The following is a 17,557-nucleotide window of genomic DNA, read 5'->3' as shown; positions in this document are numbered from 1 at the left end:
TGTCTTTGTCACATCAGTAAAACAAGAGGCCCAGAGGGCCTGTATCGCTCACTTGAATATGCTTAAAATAAATGGTATGAAGTACAGATATAGCACTCCATGGTAGGTGCTGCAAGTACATATGAAATTTCAGAAAGATCCATCCAGTACTTGAGATCAAAGAAGGATTATCAAGATTTAACCTCTATTTCTCCTGTTGGGTCCCGCCCCTCTGCCCCCTGGGAGACCACACCCACTGCTTATACAAAATTGAGTCCCTTTTGCCCAAGGATGCTCCAGACTAAATAAGGATAATATCCCTTAATCCCTATGGTAGAAGGATTATAAAGGTTTTATCTGTATTTCCCCTATTGGGCCCCACCCCCAGGGGGGGAGGCAAGACCCACCATTTATACAAAATTGGTTTCCCTTCACCCAAGAATGCTTCAAACCATATCCTTTCATTCCTACAGAAGAAAGATTTTAAAGAATTTGCTATATTTCCCCTATTGGGTCCTGCCCCTCAGCCCCCGGTTTTTTCACCTACAGTTTATATAAAATTGGTTCCCTTTACCCAAGGATGCTTCAGACCAAATCCTTTCATTCCTACAGAAGAAGGATTTTAAAGAATAATTTGCTGTGTTTTCCCTATTGGGTCCTGCCCCTCAGGCCCCTGGGGTGGCAGACCCCCGGTTTATACAAAATTAGTTCCCCTTTACCCAAGGATGCTTCATATTTGGTCAAAATCTGCTCAGTCATTCATGACTAGTAGTGTTTTAAAGGAAAAGTTGACGATGACGTTGACGGACGCTGCGGTATGGCATAAGCTCACCATGGTCCTTCGGGCCAGGTGAGCTAAATATAGCTGCATGGAAACTTTTCAAGTATATGACTTCCATAATTGTTGGTTGTCTGAAAATATAAATCAACAACACATCAGTTTAGATAACGTTAATATGCTTCACTATAAAGATTAGCTGAAGATATGATCTGAGATTTCAATTTGCCTGACTACATTTCATTCAAATTAATTTAGTGAAAGATATACATTGTTGTAGAATACCTAAACCAATACTCATCATAAAATATTTTCTCTATTTAACAACAGTAAAAAAAAATATTCTTAAATATTACAACTCCCCTCTTGTTGGCCCTATGATAGCAAACAGATTTTATCAAACTACATTTGAGACATATGCCACCTGATGTGAAGTTACACAATGCTGATTAAACAAACTGTGTAGATAATATATGTCAGTCAGAAAATGTTTTTAGTAGAATTGTTATATTTTTGTTATTTTATAGATGACAGATACACTACACATTACCCATCGAATCAGTAGGGCACTTGAGCGACTAGCCAACCAACCCAGTCAAATCATCAGACAGACAGCCAGTCAACCAAATAACTTCTTCCTCTTCATATCAGATTTTAAAAATTCATTGTCCAGTGAACCACATCAAACAGTATAGGATTATTAGCAAATTCTTTGTTGAAATTGACAATCTGTGATAGGTGTGAAAATTGCCTGCTGAAGTGCACTTTGGATTATTTCTCCAGTTATACTTACTGAGTAGAATATTGAACACAAAATTGTTTGATGACTGGCCACTTAGATACAATCCTGCCAAGGTCGGGCTTGAGATACTGGTTAGTCCGACTTGGTTGAGTAGCTAGCTCAGATTAGGCTATTTATTTGACTGGTTGGCTGGGATATTTGTGGAAGTTGTGTTGGTTTGCTGTTGTCTGCACTTATACCTAAAAATAAAAAGGAAGTTTTCAAAACTTAGGCCAGAGTAGATAATGGGTCTATGGTCTTTGATAAGATTACAAAAACATGGAGGGATGCTGAACAGTGTGGGACTGTTGGAATGACTGACAGATTGTACTGAAATTAACACCACTAGGAAGAGAGAGAGAGAAAGGAAATTGTTTTAATCTTTATATCGCAAAACATGGACTTATACAACTGGTGGGGTTTGGTACATGGATACTTGTCCATGCCCTATGCAACACCAGATGCACAAAAGTTTTGTAAGTTTTAAGTCGTGATCAATTCTATTATAATAATAATAATATACAAAATTTATATAGCGCCCTATACAATTTGTAAAGTTACTCTAAAGCGCTTTACAACATATGGATAATAGTAATGGTTATAATTGTAAAAACAAACAAGAGTACCGCGGGGCGGAACAAAATACGCCCGTCAAATTCCATATAGTGTTATATACTTTCTTACATTGAAATAAGATCTGCATCATTTTAAGAGTGGTTAGCTGATAAGCTATAAAAAAAGTAGGAGAAAATCTTTGGACAACGCCATACTAAATACTACCGTCAAATTTGACGGTCGTATAAAAACAAAGGCTAACAATCACTTTTATATATTTAAGCAAGCAATGTGCACATAATTGAACAAATAAAAGGGTGGTACATGTATATACATAACGTCTTTGCAAAGATTCTAAAATGCAGACGTGAAGAGGTGAGTTTGGATGTCCCTATTGAACTTGGCCAGGGTATTTGACTTTCTAATTGCAGATGGTAAGCTATTCCACAACGTAGCCGAAACCCTTCTGTAGGTCACAGTACGAGATTTTGGGACACACAACAAAGATTCTGACTCCGACCGCAGTGATCGTGACGGCTGATACAGAGTAACAAGCTCCTGTAGGTACTGAGGAGCTGTTCCATTCAGTGCCTTGTATGTGTACAACAGAATTTTGTACTGCGACCTGTATCGTACAGGTAACCAGTGCAACGAATAAAGCACAGGTGTGATGTGCTCTCACTTTCGAGTACGAGTAACTAGCCGTGCTGCAGTGTTCTGGACCCTCTGCAGACGACTAGTTAGTTTGTCAGATATACAACAGAGCAGGGCGTTACCATAATCCCACCGAGAGGTAAAAAGTGAATCTTGCATGCATCTGCAGTTAAAAACTGTCGAATACAGCCGATGTTCCTGATTCGGTAGTAACAGGATTTGGCAATAGCGTTCACTTGTTTCTCCATGTTCAGTGAACTATCAAAGTATACCCCTAGGTTTTTAACAGCTGGAACAGTCTCAATAGTTCTGGAACCGACTTTGAGCTGGAGAGCCATTGTTTGCTGACACTTTGGGGAAAAGACGATTAGTTCCGTCTTTTCCTGATTAAGCTTAAGCATGTTGGCGGTCATCCAGATACTGATATCTGTCAGACAAGCTTCCAGACTTTCTGAGACGGTATTCCAACGAATATTTTTATCAAGGAACAATTCTAATATGCTTACCAAAGAAATGATTTCAAAGAGATCAATGGCTGAACTAGTTGCAGCATTGACTGACTGTTATCAGATCTTTATAAAAAGGCTTGCAGGATATGAAGAGGAAGAAGTTATTTGGTTGACTGGCTGTCTGTCTGATGATTTGACTGGGTTGGTTGGCTAGTCGCTCAAGTGCCCAACTGATTCGATGGGTAATGTGTAGTGTATCTGTCATCTATAAAATAACAAAAATATAACAATTCTACTAAAAACATTTTCTGACTGACATATATTATCTACACAGTTTGTTTAATCAGCATTGTGTAACTTCACATCAGGTGGCATATGTCTCAAATGTAGTTTGATAAATAGCTAACAGAGTACAACACCTTAGCTAGAGAACATCAAAACATGTATCTTTCATCCTGATAAGTGCAGTTATCCATTTAGCCTACATTTACTACAGACAGTCCATATTGTCCAGTATATTTTTTCTGATGAGTGCAGTATGTACAGAGGTAGACTTGTCTACAGCTGAAATAACCCTTTATATTGGCCCTAGAACAATGCTCAGCTGAGAATTATGACTAACCATCTTGACAGGAATGGTTGAACTTGACTGTAGTTTAGTTGACTTGGGTTGTGTTAATGCATACCTGGTATGAGGGGTTACTCAGCATGTTACTGGTTAGGTCAGCAGGCTGTGATAAATGGCAGGGTGGTTTGGATACACAGGTGGGATTGCCTGATCAACACAAATATAATGTTGTTTTACCTTTATATAACAGCTAAGAATTCTTCAGTTATAGCATTGATCATACACTACTTTTACTAAGTTGATATCAATAAATTATATGAATACAATGATATTCACAGATTAAATGACAATTTTGGACATGTAGGAAGTATGCAATGAATGTCCTTATTCATAAAATGACGCAATCCTTTTACTTTAATCAACATGGAAATTGCTATATTCAGATTAATTCCATGAACTCACCTAAATATCCCCAAATTTAAGATCACCATTATGTAGGTCTTGCTGTAGATTATGCACCATGGTTTTTGCTTTTTTCCTTTGTATTTTACATCGTACATGGCCCCATCTAGAGATGTATTACACACAACAAAGTAAAGGTGCGTTCGATTACACACACTAGTACAGTATCGGCGGGCTCGATAAGGACAATACCATTACACCATTTTCCTCATCTTTTCCTGTAACATATTCCAGCACATAGCCTTCTAACCATTTGTCTTTATTCAAGTCACCTAGTGAAAAATAGAAAGTGAAATGACACAACTCAATTCAAACAGGTGTTTTCAATGGAAAATCAATAACATTGTTTTTATTATCCTTTCATCTGTCATAGAAACATGAATGTATACGTACAACCCTTAAAATATAAAATCCATGGTAAAAGTTTTTGGACCACCAACTGAGAAGTAAGTTCAAAAGAGTACAAGCATTTTTACTGATGTTACTAATAAGCAATTACTGTTGTGACAATTTCCTCAACAAAAACAACTTCCTTGAGAACATGGTCCAGTAAGAGACATTCACAATATTGTCACACCAATGTACTGAAAAACAGAATTTACACTATTGATTCCTTATATCAGCTATTCAAGGGCTGGAATATTTCACTAGTTGACGCGATCAGCATATGTTGTAATACATGTATAGAGACTTCAATTACTTTGAAATAAACAGTGGCTAGCCAGATGCAAACTTTGCAAGTATTGATTGTTAAAATTCAAAGCTGACCACAGGGTTATGGTTTGATCAGCATCAACTGTTTCAACTGGTTGAACCAGAACAGAAAGCACAGGTACAGACGGGGGCTTACCTCTCGGTACGGCACATGTAAATCATGGGGTCAATATGTTTATCATGTTTATTTCTGTGTCATGAAAACAGTCCAGAAAACACTAAACAGAAATTTTATAACTGTGTACCTGTTCTATCATTGTTGCATTTTTAACTTGATGCCTTCTTGATGTGGGAACACTTTGAGCTGGAAGTTAACTTTTTTCACCTGAAAATAGTTTTTAAAACTATATATTGCATCATTTACGCCACTGCTTTATAGCATATAATTATAAATAGTTTCAATAACATGCCAAATTGTTGAGTAACAACTTAATGTTTTTGAAACATAAAATTCAGAAAAAATTTTTGCACCAATTACAAAATGCAAAATTTAAATGTGAAATTTAATATTATGATTCAGTCAGTTACTCAATTTCATACAAATTACACTTGTACATACTTTACTTGATACTTTATTTGCTAAAGAACAGTGTGTGATTTGCTTATTTCAATTGTCTGAATGAGAGCATCCTACAGGTATGTGAAGGCATGTTTTGGTTGTAGAATCAACTCTCAAAAAGTTAATGTATACATATTTAACAGATTAAATGACAAAATGAATTAATTGTCTATAAAACAGTTTGCGAATTAATATTTAGTAACCACTCGACCAATCAACTTATGTTTACCTGATCCTGTTGCTTTAGACACCGTAGTATTTGTCATCTTTATTGTTGCCAGTTCTCACAGGTTTCCTAACACATGAATTTCTGTTACCACAGGTCACTTGGGGTACAAACTGAAAACAAATGATATACTAGTACATACACATGTAAATTACTTCAAAATGCCTTCCAGTTGCTAAATTAAACTTTAAAACTTGACTTTGTTTCTTTCCCAAGACTAATTTGAAGTGCTACACGTGTATGAGTCTCCAAACAGTCACGCACAGTCTTTTATACTCAAGTTACATTTTCGGGGGCTACTGGAAGGGGGTAAACAATATATAACACATGCTATTTTTCGGGAATAAATAAATTAAAATGGCAATATATCAAATAATGATACAAACATACATGGAAAGAAATGTGTCAAACATTAAAATGATTTTATTTTGCATATACTCTTGTTGTCCATACAGCGAGAAAGTTTGCGGACCCCAAACAAATGGAAACAAATGCGTGTAACCACGTGAGAAAATGCACATCTGACAGGTTCAACACGAGGCAAACACAACATAAAAAGTGTTATAGGAGCGATAAATAACTGACGATCTGCGATCGACAAGCTCAGTGATAATAAATGCAGCATATATTGCATTATATGTAAGGATCTCGAACGTAATAGTAATATTGATGTGTAAATCATACTTACTTGCAAACGGATCTGTCCTTGGTTAGCTTACCGGATGTGCCCAACAACACCTGTGCTATTGTTTATACTCCGCTTCCGAAGAACTACATGTGTTGCAGTTTTATGATCTTTGAACATTTAAGTTCAAGTTTACATATTTTTATGATACAACTGTTGTTGCATAACCTGTAATATTGTCATTTTGAGACAACAATTTCTCGCACCTCAGACAAATATCCTACGTCATACCCCATGCTAGATTTTTCTATCTCGCCCGATCTGTCTTGTACCTTAACGTGACATTTCCCGGAATTTTTACACTGCGATGTATTCATCCGCTTGTTAACCGCTTGAAATTGACAATTTGCATTATAAATGTCCTGTTTTGTTGTTTTATGTATAGTTTTGATGTTGATAGATATTTGATTTTGTAGAAAAAATATAATCTACACTGTGAAATACGTTGTTATCTATGTAAGGACGGACTACATTTTTACGCGGTAGCATTCAAATGTAGCGTTAGTAGTGAAGAGGTCATTATCATTTGAGGCCCAAGGCGGGATACTTGCAGTTTTTAGAAAAATTGAAGAGTTCTTTTCGAACTAAAAGGTGTGAGAAAAAAAATCAATCACCTGTAACCAAGCGAGATCGGGTTATCTAAGTCTCGGGCTAAGATTCTGAAACATCCCAACCTCGGCTTACACCTCGGTTGGGATTTTGTTACAGAATCTTAACCCTCAACTGAGATAACCCGATCTCGCTCAGTTACAGGTAAAAGATTTTATTAATCAGTTTTATCTATGTTTTGCAAAGATTTTCGGATTCACAGATTGATATCACAGAATGTAAAAAGTCCTTTCATGGCGAGATGTAAACAACATTCTGAATTAAGTCTGTGAAATCGTCGTTTTTTCCACTGAATCTGTATGTGATCCATGTTTTCTTCATTAGCAGTCATTGGTTACGACATTCTTTTAACCAAAACTAATCATGTGACCGATTGCCAAGACCAGATTATTTTTTATACAAGGTATGAAGACACAGTTTCGCTTTCTTTTGAAAGTCTCAAAACCTAGTGTAGTTTTTCATCCCCCACGTGTCTTCAGAAAGGATTTTTGTCGATATTAAATAGATATTCGGAAATATCTCGGTAGGTTTCCATTCCTTATATATTAGAGAAATAAATTATTTATATTAAGTAATATTTTGTCCTGTAATAAAAGCTACAGCGATGCAACAATAAACAATTACAAAAACACTCCTTTTCTTCTTAAAATATTTTTTTTTGGAGAAAAAACATGATTTTGTACACAAATGAAACCAGTGGGCACAAAATAAATGCGTTACGGGACTCATTGCTCTTTATTTTTACACCTGAAATATTTGCCATTTTTCACCAATGGTCACTGTATCTCCCCCGTTAAGGATGGAATCAGGTGAAATAAGAAAATATTAAGAAATCAACACTTGTGTAAACCATGGTTATTTAAAAGATTAATTTGGAAGGGACTAAAAAATGCTATAGATAATGATACCTTATGGGCATTGTTAAAAAAATATGGCCTCCTGAAAACACCTGGATATTTTGAATTATTCTGCCTACGGAACCCCATATCTTGATACCTATGTGGTTTAGAAGCTTAAAAAACATCATTTATCTCATGCATCTTCATAAAAATTGTATTTAAGACACCACTTTACTAAATAAAATACAAAAGACATAAAAGCTTTCATGTTCATCTATTTTATTAGGTCATATATATAACATACTACAGAATCACCGGTTTCGCTATGTATTTAACATCATTTCATAACATCATATTTCATATATAACCAAAATCTACAATTTAATATAATTTTGGCATTAAAAAACAAAATCAAAAAGTTTTTTTCTTTTTTTTCTTAGTATACCCCCCCCCCCCCCCCCCCAACACATGCTGATTTTGAATGTACATGAATATTGCACCATCATAACAAGAGGCACAGAGGGCCTGTATCGCTCACCTGGATATGTGTTTAAAGTACTTGATATGAGGTAAAGATATAGCACTCTATGGTAGGTACTGCATGTACATATGAAATTTCAGAAAGATCTATGGAGTATTTCTGGAGATATAGCAAGAACAAACTTCATATGACAAAATCCAAGATGGCAGCCTGGAGGCCATCTTGTTTTAATGAATACACCCAAATAGTAACAGGCACTACTAGACAATGTGATGGAGACAAAATTGAGATAAAATCCTGTACCCTTTGGTAGAAGAAGGATTTCAAAGGTTATACCTCTATTTCCCCTATTGGGCCCCGCCCCTCTGCCCTGGGGGCCAAACCCAACGTTTATACAAAATTGACTGCACTTAATTGGCCTAAGGATCCTCCAGACCAAATTAGGATGTAATCCCTTAATCCTTATGGTAGAAGAAGGAATTTAAAGGTTATACCTCTGTTTCCCCTATTGGGCCCCGTTCCTTCCCCCTGTGGGGCCACACCAACCGTTTATACAAAATTGAGTCCCCTTTGACTAAGGATGTCCAAGACCAAATTGGGATGAAATCCATTAATCCCTATGGTAGAAGAAGGACTTTAACCTGAGTCATTCATGCGTAAACTGTAGATCAAAGTGACCTAGCAAACGGTGAACCTTGTTGTACTACCAAAAATCTATAAACTGGCCAAGTGTCATTGCTATACAATGTCTACTATCTGAGAAATGGACATACACTTAAAATTGAACCAAATCGGGATGGACGTATGGACATACATACATACCTATAGACGGACAAGGGTAAATCACTGTGTCAAGTTTTAGAAATGTGCTAGCCATGCTCACAGTATATTAAATTTTTATCAAATTGCTTAACTTTAAAACTCAGAAAAGGAATTTGACACAGCTTGAATGATCTTAGCAGACTTTGTTACTCTAAAACTTTTGTCTCAGATAATACACTTTTGAGTCCATCTTCACCATTTCTTTTGTAGGCAAGTTTCAAGTTATGGAAAGACAAATTACTACCAGCAGCTTTCCTAGCCATACCTTTGCTCAAAATTTTCTTTTCTACAAGATCATTGTAAGATGAAATATTTTTCTTTATACACATAGAGTAAGCAAGAGAGGATAAAACCTAATTACAATCAAAAGCAGCATCAGAACATGAGTGAACAGTAACATTGCTTTCATCAACTAACAGCTGTATAGATGTGACATCCTCTAAGGCATCATGTGTATTGTAATCATTACCCGTTACAGCTTGACATACATTTTCTTGTGCATATGAAGACAAATTTGGCAACTTTTTTTCAAAAAGCACTTCAGTATCAATAAAACCATCTACAACATTTACAAATTCTGATTTTTTTTTCTTCTTTTTCTCCAATGCATTGAATAACAATTAAAGGACAATCCAAAACTTTCATGTTATGTCCAGCAAGGAAAACTGGTTTGCTGCCATCTGTGCCTGAGTTGGTGGTGATTATTTAGTCATATTTGGTATATGTTATAACTAAACTGCTACTTTCAAATATAATATTATGTGAACGTGCATTAAAAGTTGGGAAAAACAAGTTTTCTGCAAACAACAGGTAAAATAAATGATGAAAACTAGATGTGTCATTATGACACAGATGCGCGGGGCCCACAACAAACTTCTATGACAATGAATGGTGTTTTTGAATTAAAGGTCATCAACTCAAAGTTGATCTATAACTCATCAGTATGTAGCAACGATCAAGACAATGCCTTGAAATTCTTTAATTTCATATTCCCATTCACTTACACAGTTTGGGTAAACACTATGATAAAAGTATAATTTTGCTTTAAATACCTGCTTCATTTTGCCTTGCTAGCAGTGTCCATTTACTGACATGAGTGATATTCAGCTCCGAAAGAAGACTATTGACTTGCCTCTTGCCAATGCCGGCATGTATCATAGCTAGAAAATTAATATCATCCTTTCTTTTTCAAATTCATTTTGTCATGTTTGTTATATTATTTTGTGATTAGATGTTTTATTCATCTCATTAATGGTAAAATATTTAACATAAAGTGACTTCCTGTGGTATAATTCCCATATTTACTCTTCAATAAATTATTTCTTACATATTGTTCACCTGTATCCCTTTCTAAAAAAAAAAAATTAGCGTTTCACAGGTTCGGTTCACACATTTGAGTAAAATTTCTATTTTTGGGGTGCCCAACCAATTATTTGAAACTTTTGCATTAATTATCAAGACTGGGATCAACATTAAGTTTAACTTGGTGTGTAGTAAAAGTTGAAAGTTATATTAGATCAGGTGGCAGCCAAGGTCACAAATTTAGTATATCCAAGAAATATCTACCATACAAAAGTCCAAATTACATAAGATTTACATTTGTGCTAAAAAATACCTGATGCGAGCTTTGTGTTAGCATCCCAAATCCTGTTGTCTTTTACCAGTTGGTACATGGTTAACAAATTTACATTCAAGGTTTGAACATGGTACCTGATTTTTTTTTTTATATACATGTACATTAACATAAAATGTAATGAATGATTTAGACAATATACATGTACATACATGTGTATAGCATCTTGAAAGTGAGGCTGAGAAACAGGGGAAATGCAAGGTTCACCATTTTGTGTGGAATACAAATAAAAAGTATCAGAATCATCCCTTACTTATAACAATACTGTAGAATTTTAAATATGCTATAAGGGGGCAAAACCTAGGAGCAGGGGGTGGCGGGAGCCAGGAGTAGGAAACAAGAAAAAGGGGAGAGGAAACTGGCATAGTGAGGGAAGGGGGAGGGAACTGGCATAGTGAGAGAAGGTAAGTGGGAGTTAAGGGGGAGGGAACTGGCATAGTGAGGGAAAGGATGTGGGAGTTAAGGGGGAGGGAACTGGCATAGTGAGGGAAAGGAAGTGGGAGTTAAGGGGGACGGAACTGGGAATCGGTGGCCCCTCTGTTTAACCCCTCCTTATTGGTTATCAGTGACATTCATATTTTTTAAAATTTTGAACCTCACCTTTATTATAGCTGATAATTCATAATTTACTATGGCTGTAGCGTGGTGCAGTTGAAAAGGCAAGCCACAATTACTGCATGATGACAGTGCATCTGCCAACACTCCAAATTCTACCACATGTCAACCGTCTCTCCATACATCTTCCCTGGTACTTAATGTCCCTTCCTCTACAACTAAACCTCCATCCAAAATGACAACTGGCTCACTGTTGATCCTGCCATAATTGTGATCTAGTGCATGTACTTTCTGTAGCTCCACTGCCTCTTCACCTTCATCGTGCGATTCTGTCACATCTTTAATACTTTCGTAGTACTTTTTTAATCCCTCCTTTGGCTTTCTGTCTTTCTTTTGCCTTATTAGATTGTTGTCGTCTGTCAATTCCTCAACAATGGCGCCGAAAATGGGGGTTGACTACGTCGTAAAACACTTCAACCTATTTGATCTTTTCATAGTTCTTCATTTAACACATTTACTTATTAATTCCATTTTATTGGGCCTTATTGAAAATGGCTGAGGAATAAGATGTTGATACTATCTTCATATGTTACCGAATGTTTAAGTCTTGACAAAATTGCAGTAAGAGTTACCTCCTGTAGACCGTGCCGATTTCAGACAAGAAAAGCTCATCGCACTACACATCCTTAAAGGGACATCACGTGAAGAGCCATATTTTTTTTAATGAATGTATGTGTTGTATGCACTTCCACTTATGTTACCTTGCTATCCCCATATTCATAGTTCGTTCCAAATGTCAAGTTTGACCACTTGAATTGTTCGGGAAAGCCCTGTTTAAAAATAGTGCCTGGCGGTTTTGAAACGAGGCAGTAAACAAAGGTGGTCTGAACGATATCCAAAGGGGTCCCCAGAGAGGGGCCGTTAGGCAACTTCTTACCGCACTATGAAACCGAGGAATATGATTTCTAAGTCCGTGTTGAAACTTATTGAATCAGTAATTATTCATCATCAGAAGTTAATTGCACACATGCCAATATTCGGAATTTAAATGAAGAAATATTTGTTGGCAACTCGGCATTATTTATAGACACCAGGAAACATAGATTTACATGTATTATACCGGAATGTGACCAGTACAAATGATACCGGGCTATTAACACCTTCCCTCAACCAAGGGACAAACCTTTCTGTAAAAAGGAATATTCACGAGACGAATATCCATTTTCAATTGATTTCATAAAGTGTATATGCATTGACAAGTATAAATAAGAGAAACGGTTCACCGTTGTGAATTGTTTTTTTACATTGTACAACTCAATGTCTTTGGCCACTTTTTTTTTCTAGACCATGCATTATACACATATTCATGTATACTCTCTTTCCCACTTTCACTGTCTTCATACGTTAATACTTAGTAAGTCACTATCTGAAGTCGAAAATTAATTATTTATAGAGAAAAAGTTGTTGCATTATCATACATTCTAAGTCAACATCATGTGAAAACATGAACTGTTGAAACAAAATGATTTTTGTTATGTGATCCTATATACTATAAGTAGGTTCTCCTTCATCAGTTATTCATCATGAACCTTCATTTTGACATATTTAAATTTGCATGTAAATCAAAAAATTGTTTACTTCAGCAATTTTATTAAATCATACCATTTTACTGAACCCGGAAATATTATAAATTATGTAAATCTAATAGCGAACGTATCTCATTTGACCCAGAGGAGAGAACAGAATACCCCGTAGCTATCACAGTTAACCCTTGGAGGGCCTCATAGTAAAATCAAACTAGCCAGTCACTTATCCCCCATCTTTTCGCATACACTACTGTATATAGAAACACAAAGTAAACTCTCTCCGATACATGCCCATTAACAAAACAAAATAAGTTCATCTGTGTTCAAACTCAGACAACGATACTAGCGAAGTTAATTGTTTTAGATATTTATTCATAACATAAACAGCATTTCTGTCGATTCCATTTCAGCTTTAACCGGCTATCCGGAAGAATACATGCACCGTACTGACTGGTATAGGGCAGTTATTTTCTCCTTTGAATACTTCCCACCTGCAATAATTGACCATTTGGCAACTTTTCGCTTCGTAGCTGACGCTGTAACGGTTTCCTCACACGGCTAGACATTTTGTTTACAATGAAATGGTGTGCTTGCGCATGCGCTAGTAGAGGGAAATCCCTGAACAAAACGTTGGTCAGACAGGTAGAAATCATGATGATTATCTTAAAATTATTCATTTTTATGAACATTTATCAGCCAAATCCAATCGTTATTTTCCATAAGGAGACTCACTTGATATGTTTATGTAGCATTTGAAAAAAAATACAAAAAAAAATATACACTTCACCGTGATGCCCCTTTAGGCTGTTTTGAATCGTTTTGAACAGGAAGTGAGATGCCCTATAATCATCAGAAATAGATTAATGTGGAAACCTGAGTAATAATACAAATTGATGAAGTAATAATTGAAATTATTTGTTAATTGTCATTAATACTGGCTTGTTGAAATAATTTGAGAAGATTTCATTTTGTCGAGGTAATGATAAAGTATGTAAATTCTACTTTCAATTTCAAATAACTTCGTGCAAGAACTAAGAACTACCATTATTCTTCATCCTAGCTAACGATATTGTAATGTAACAGTCAATAAGATGAAGAAGTGATATAAATAGTCATGACATACCTACTTTGCAATGCAAAATTGAGTAACATTTTGGCCCATAAGCGTCATAATATTTTACTGCGCTATGTAAATTACAATCACATGCCTCGCAATTCGTGAAATGGAAATCAAATTGCATAGAAACAATAACAATTAAAAACACAAAATGTTTCTTTTTTAACAATAATCAAATATTCTTTTCAACGAAAACAGTGTATAGTGTAGATAAAACAGTCGTCGTCAGTTGTTTACGACAATAACATTTACTTTGGATCGATTTCCAGCATCATGCTGTCAGGAGGGCATGCCCCGATTTCGACACTTTTCAATGTAGACACGGGGAAATCAACTTGTAATGCAATAAAGAATAGGGAAACCATTGCTTAAATGATTAAAAACACACGTCTCCCTTCTGGAGTAATATTTTCATTGAATCGGCATGATTTTCTCACATGACGTGTCAAGGCACCCGTTAATATTAATGGAAGGCATGTTTGTTTTCTCGTCATGGCACCCGTTAATATTAATGGAAGGCATGTTTGTTTTCTTATCAGAATTTGTGTCAGAAAATGTTGGTAGGTTAACGGAGCCATGTAAGAGATGATTTTAAACCGATTGGCCTTATCATTTGTTTCATACATAGTCCTACAGTGTATTTAAGATAGCAATTGACTACCGCACATGTTTTGTCATAACTAGAAAGCGATGGTCGATCTATTGTTTTCCACTGACGGGGGTGAAGCGAGGTGTGAACATTTTACCTGGCGTGGACATGTACAGTTGATCACCTCGGGCAATGTACAGTTAGCCCGACCTATAATTCAATTGTCCTGGTGTCAAACACGGACAACTTACCTGAGTTTTTACCTTATAAAATCCATTCACGGCAGAAAAAAATATTTTAATAAGCGGGGTCCAATCTTTGACCATATCATAATAAACGATTCGTTTTGCTTAGTTAAAGGATAAAATCGGTACATGGGAAAAGAATTATAATAAGCGACATCATAATAAGTTAAGGTTCCACTCTAGTACAAAAGATATATTTTCACAACATAAAACAGTAAACAGAAACACTGCGTTTTTAAATTGAATAAATGTGTAACAAGTTTGTAACAAACATGTATTTCAATCCTTGTCTTGAACACACCACATCATGTTTCATAATTAGTACTGATAAAATATGTTGTGATGTACATGTTTGTTAGAGAAAATATCGCGCTCCATCTTTTGCCGTTCATTATCTGTAAACAATTCATGGATATTATCAAATATTATGTGTATTACCAAAGACGTATATATTACAATATATACGTCTCTGCTAGTACTTCTTTTAATTTTGACTTGCATTGTGTTACAAAAGCGTCACAAAATCTTCTAAAATCTGACTGATTGAGTTAGTCTAATATTACATCTGAGGGAGATAATGCTTTGTGCTAACTCACAAATATGATTCGACCCTACAAATAGACCGACTTCATTCAAATCCGCCTGATCAGGTTAGTCTCATGTTCTACTAAGGGAGATAAGGTTTTTGCAAAAATACAGATAAAACGCGGTTGTGACCTTCGGCCACATCCAGCCAGCTCGGCTAGCTATATATATAGTGACTCCAACAGTGTGACGGGAATTGTGTACTGTAGTTGGGTTGGAACAATACAGTAAGTAGTTTTTTTATTAATTGTATACTCACAAAATACATGCATTGTTGTATTTTTCAAATACATATGGCTAGTTAAGAAAGTATCGAAGTGAATGCTCTCTCTGCCTATTAGTTGGCGAACCACAAAATGGCGTCACTACGTTATGAATGAAAATGCTAGGGGTGGCTGCCCAAAACATTTGCATATGAATGAAAAGTGAATGAATGACATCCATATAAGGAGATATCAGATACCATATAAGGACTGAGAGACTATATAAGGTCATAGATTGCGCAAGTATCTACTGTGCAATTACACGTTAAGCAAATTTCTTAGTATGCACGAACTCCTAGACACCTGCGTTACCTAACGCATGTGTCAAAAAAAAAGTATAAAACCAATTAAACTCTATTTGCTTCTAGTCCAATATTAATGTAACCAAGTACTAGAATAAAATGGTAGCTTAAAGATTACCTAAAGTGATCAATTTAAGTTTTGAGCATGTTTTATGAGGTGTTCATAGTTTAAATGAGAAGCTAACCTCTTTCAGGAGATCTTCCTCCTCATTGGACAGGTTGGACTTCAACGTGGTGTCTGTAAAGTTCCACACAACATCATCAACGCCGTCAACTGACCACACACCACATCCTGTGTCTAATGCTACAACAGTGACAGCTTATATTTATACAACTGTGAGACTTGTATCAAATATCTAGTGCTGTAACTGTGAGACTTGTATCAAATATCTAGTGCTGTAACAGTGAGACTTGTATCAAATATCTAGTGCTGTAACAGTGGCAGCTTATATAACTGTGAGACTTGTATCAAATATCTAGTGCTGTAACAGTGAGACTTGTATCAAATATCTAGTGCTGTAACAGTGGCAGCTTATGTAACTGTGAGACTCATATTAAATATCTTATGCTACATCAGTTACAGCTTATATCACTGTGAGACTCATATTAAATATCTTATGCTACAACAGTGACAGCTTATATAAGTGTGTGACTCATATTAAATATCTTATGCTACAACAGTGACAGTTTATGTAACTGTGAGACTCATATTACATATCTTATGCTACAACAGTTACAGCTTATATAACTGTGAGATTCATATTAAATATCTTATGCTACAACAGTGACAGCTTATGTAACTGTGAGACTCATATTAAATATCTTATGCTACATCAGTGACAGCTTATGTAACTGTGAGATTCATATTAAATATCTTATGCTACAACAGTGACAGCTTATATAACTGTGAGACTCATATTAATTATCTTATGCTACAACAGTGACAGCTTATATAACTGTCAGACTCATATTAAATATCTTATGCTTCAACAGTGACAGCTTATGTAACTGTGAGATTCATATTAAATATCTTATGCTACAACAGTGACAGCTTATGTAACTGTGAGACTCATATTAAATATCTTATGCTACAACAGTGACATCTTATAGTACACATGTAACATTTTACTGAGACTTGCATTCAATGTCAAATTAGATAAGTGACTGTTTACACTGAGACTGACACACACAGTCTAATGCTACTTTTTTAAGATACTCCATGTAATAGTAAACAGTAATTGGACTTTCAGCAGTCACTTAGTTTTTGATGAATTTTAAATGACTGGAAAATATGTTGTTTGCATAAAAGGACAGACTTAACCTTTAACATTTTCAGGGAGAGTTTTTGCAAAATTGCTAGCATTTATAGCCTTGTATATTACACTTCTGTTTTAACTGTATATTCAACACAAATTTGATGGCTATTTTATCTAAAACAATGTGTATGTATTCTTCCAAACAGAAGAATGAATCTATATGATCTGAAACTACAATAAATGCTGTAGCATACTGCTCTAGGAT

General features: G+C 35.6%; 1 protein-coding gene and 2 long non-coding RNA genes across 3 annotated transcripts in view; 1 reads left to right on the top strand and 2 right to left on the bottom strand.

Annotated features, from left to right (window-relative positions):
• The window catches only part of LOC110447554, a 55,305-nt gene that overhangs the window by 11,952 nt on the left and 25,796 nt on the right, over positions 1–17,557 (bottom strand). The window contains exon 12 of the mRNA XM_021493332.1: positions 16,222–16,340. Coding sequence (XP_021349007.1) covers positions 16,222–16,340 — 119 coding nt within the window. The remainder of the gene's footprint in view (positions 1–16,221; positions 16,341–17,557) is intronic.
• LOC110447556 lies at positions 784–6,652 on the bottom strand. The gene is made up of 7 exons (XR_002462607.1): positions 5,729–6,652; positions 5,186–5,265; positions 4,227–4,498; positions 3,883–3,971; positions 3,254–3,461; positions 1,551–1,738; positions 784–891 (listed from the first exon to the last, which is right to left on the bottom strand). It is a non-coding gene; the product is annotated as an uncharacterized LOC110447556 (long non-coding RNA).
• On the top strand, positions 3,445–6,552 carry LOC110447557. The gene is made up of 3 exons (XR_002462608.1): positions 3,445–3,533; positions 5,461–5,463; positions 6,542–6,552. It is a non-coding gene; the product is annotated as an uncharacterized LOC110447557 (long non-coding RNA).

This window comes from Mizuhopecten yessoensis, unplaced genomic scaffold, assembly GCF_002113885.1.
Source record: "Mizuhopecten yessoensis strain PY_sf001 unplaced genomic scaffold, ASM211388v2 scaffold3459, whole genome shotgun sequence".
Classification (NCBI taxonomy): Eukaryota; Metazoa; Mollusca; class Bivalvia; order Pectinida; family Pectinidae; genus Mizuhopecten; species Mizuhopecten yessoensis.
This window is presented reverse-complemented; position numbering and strand designations above follow the sequence as displayed.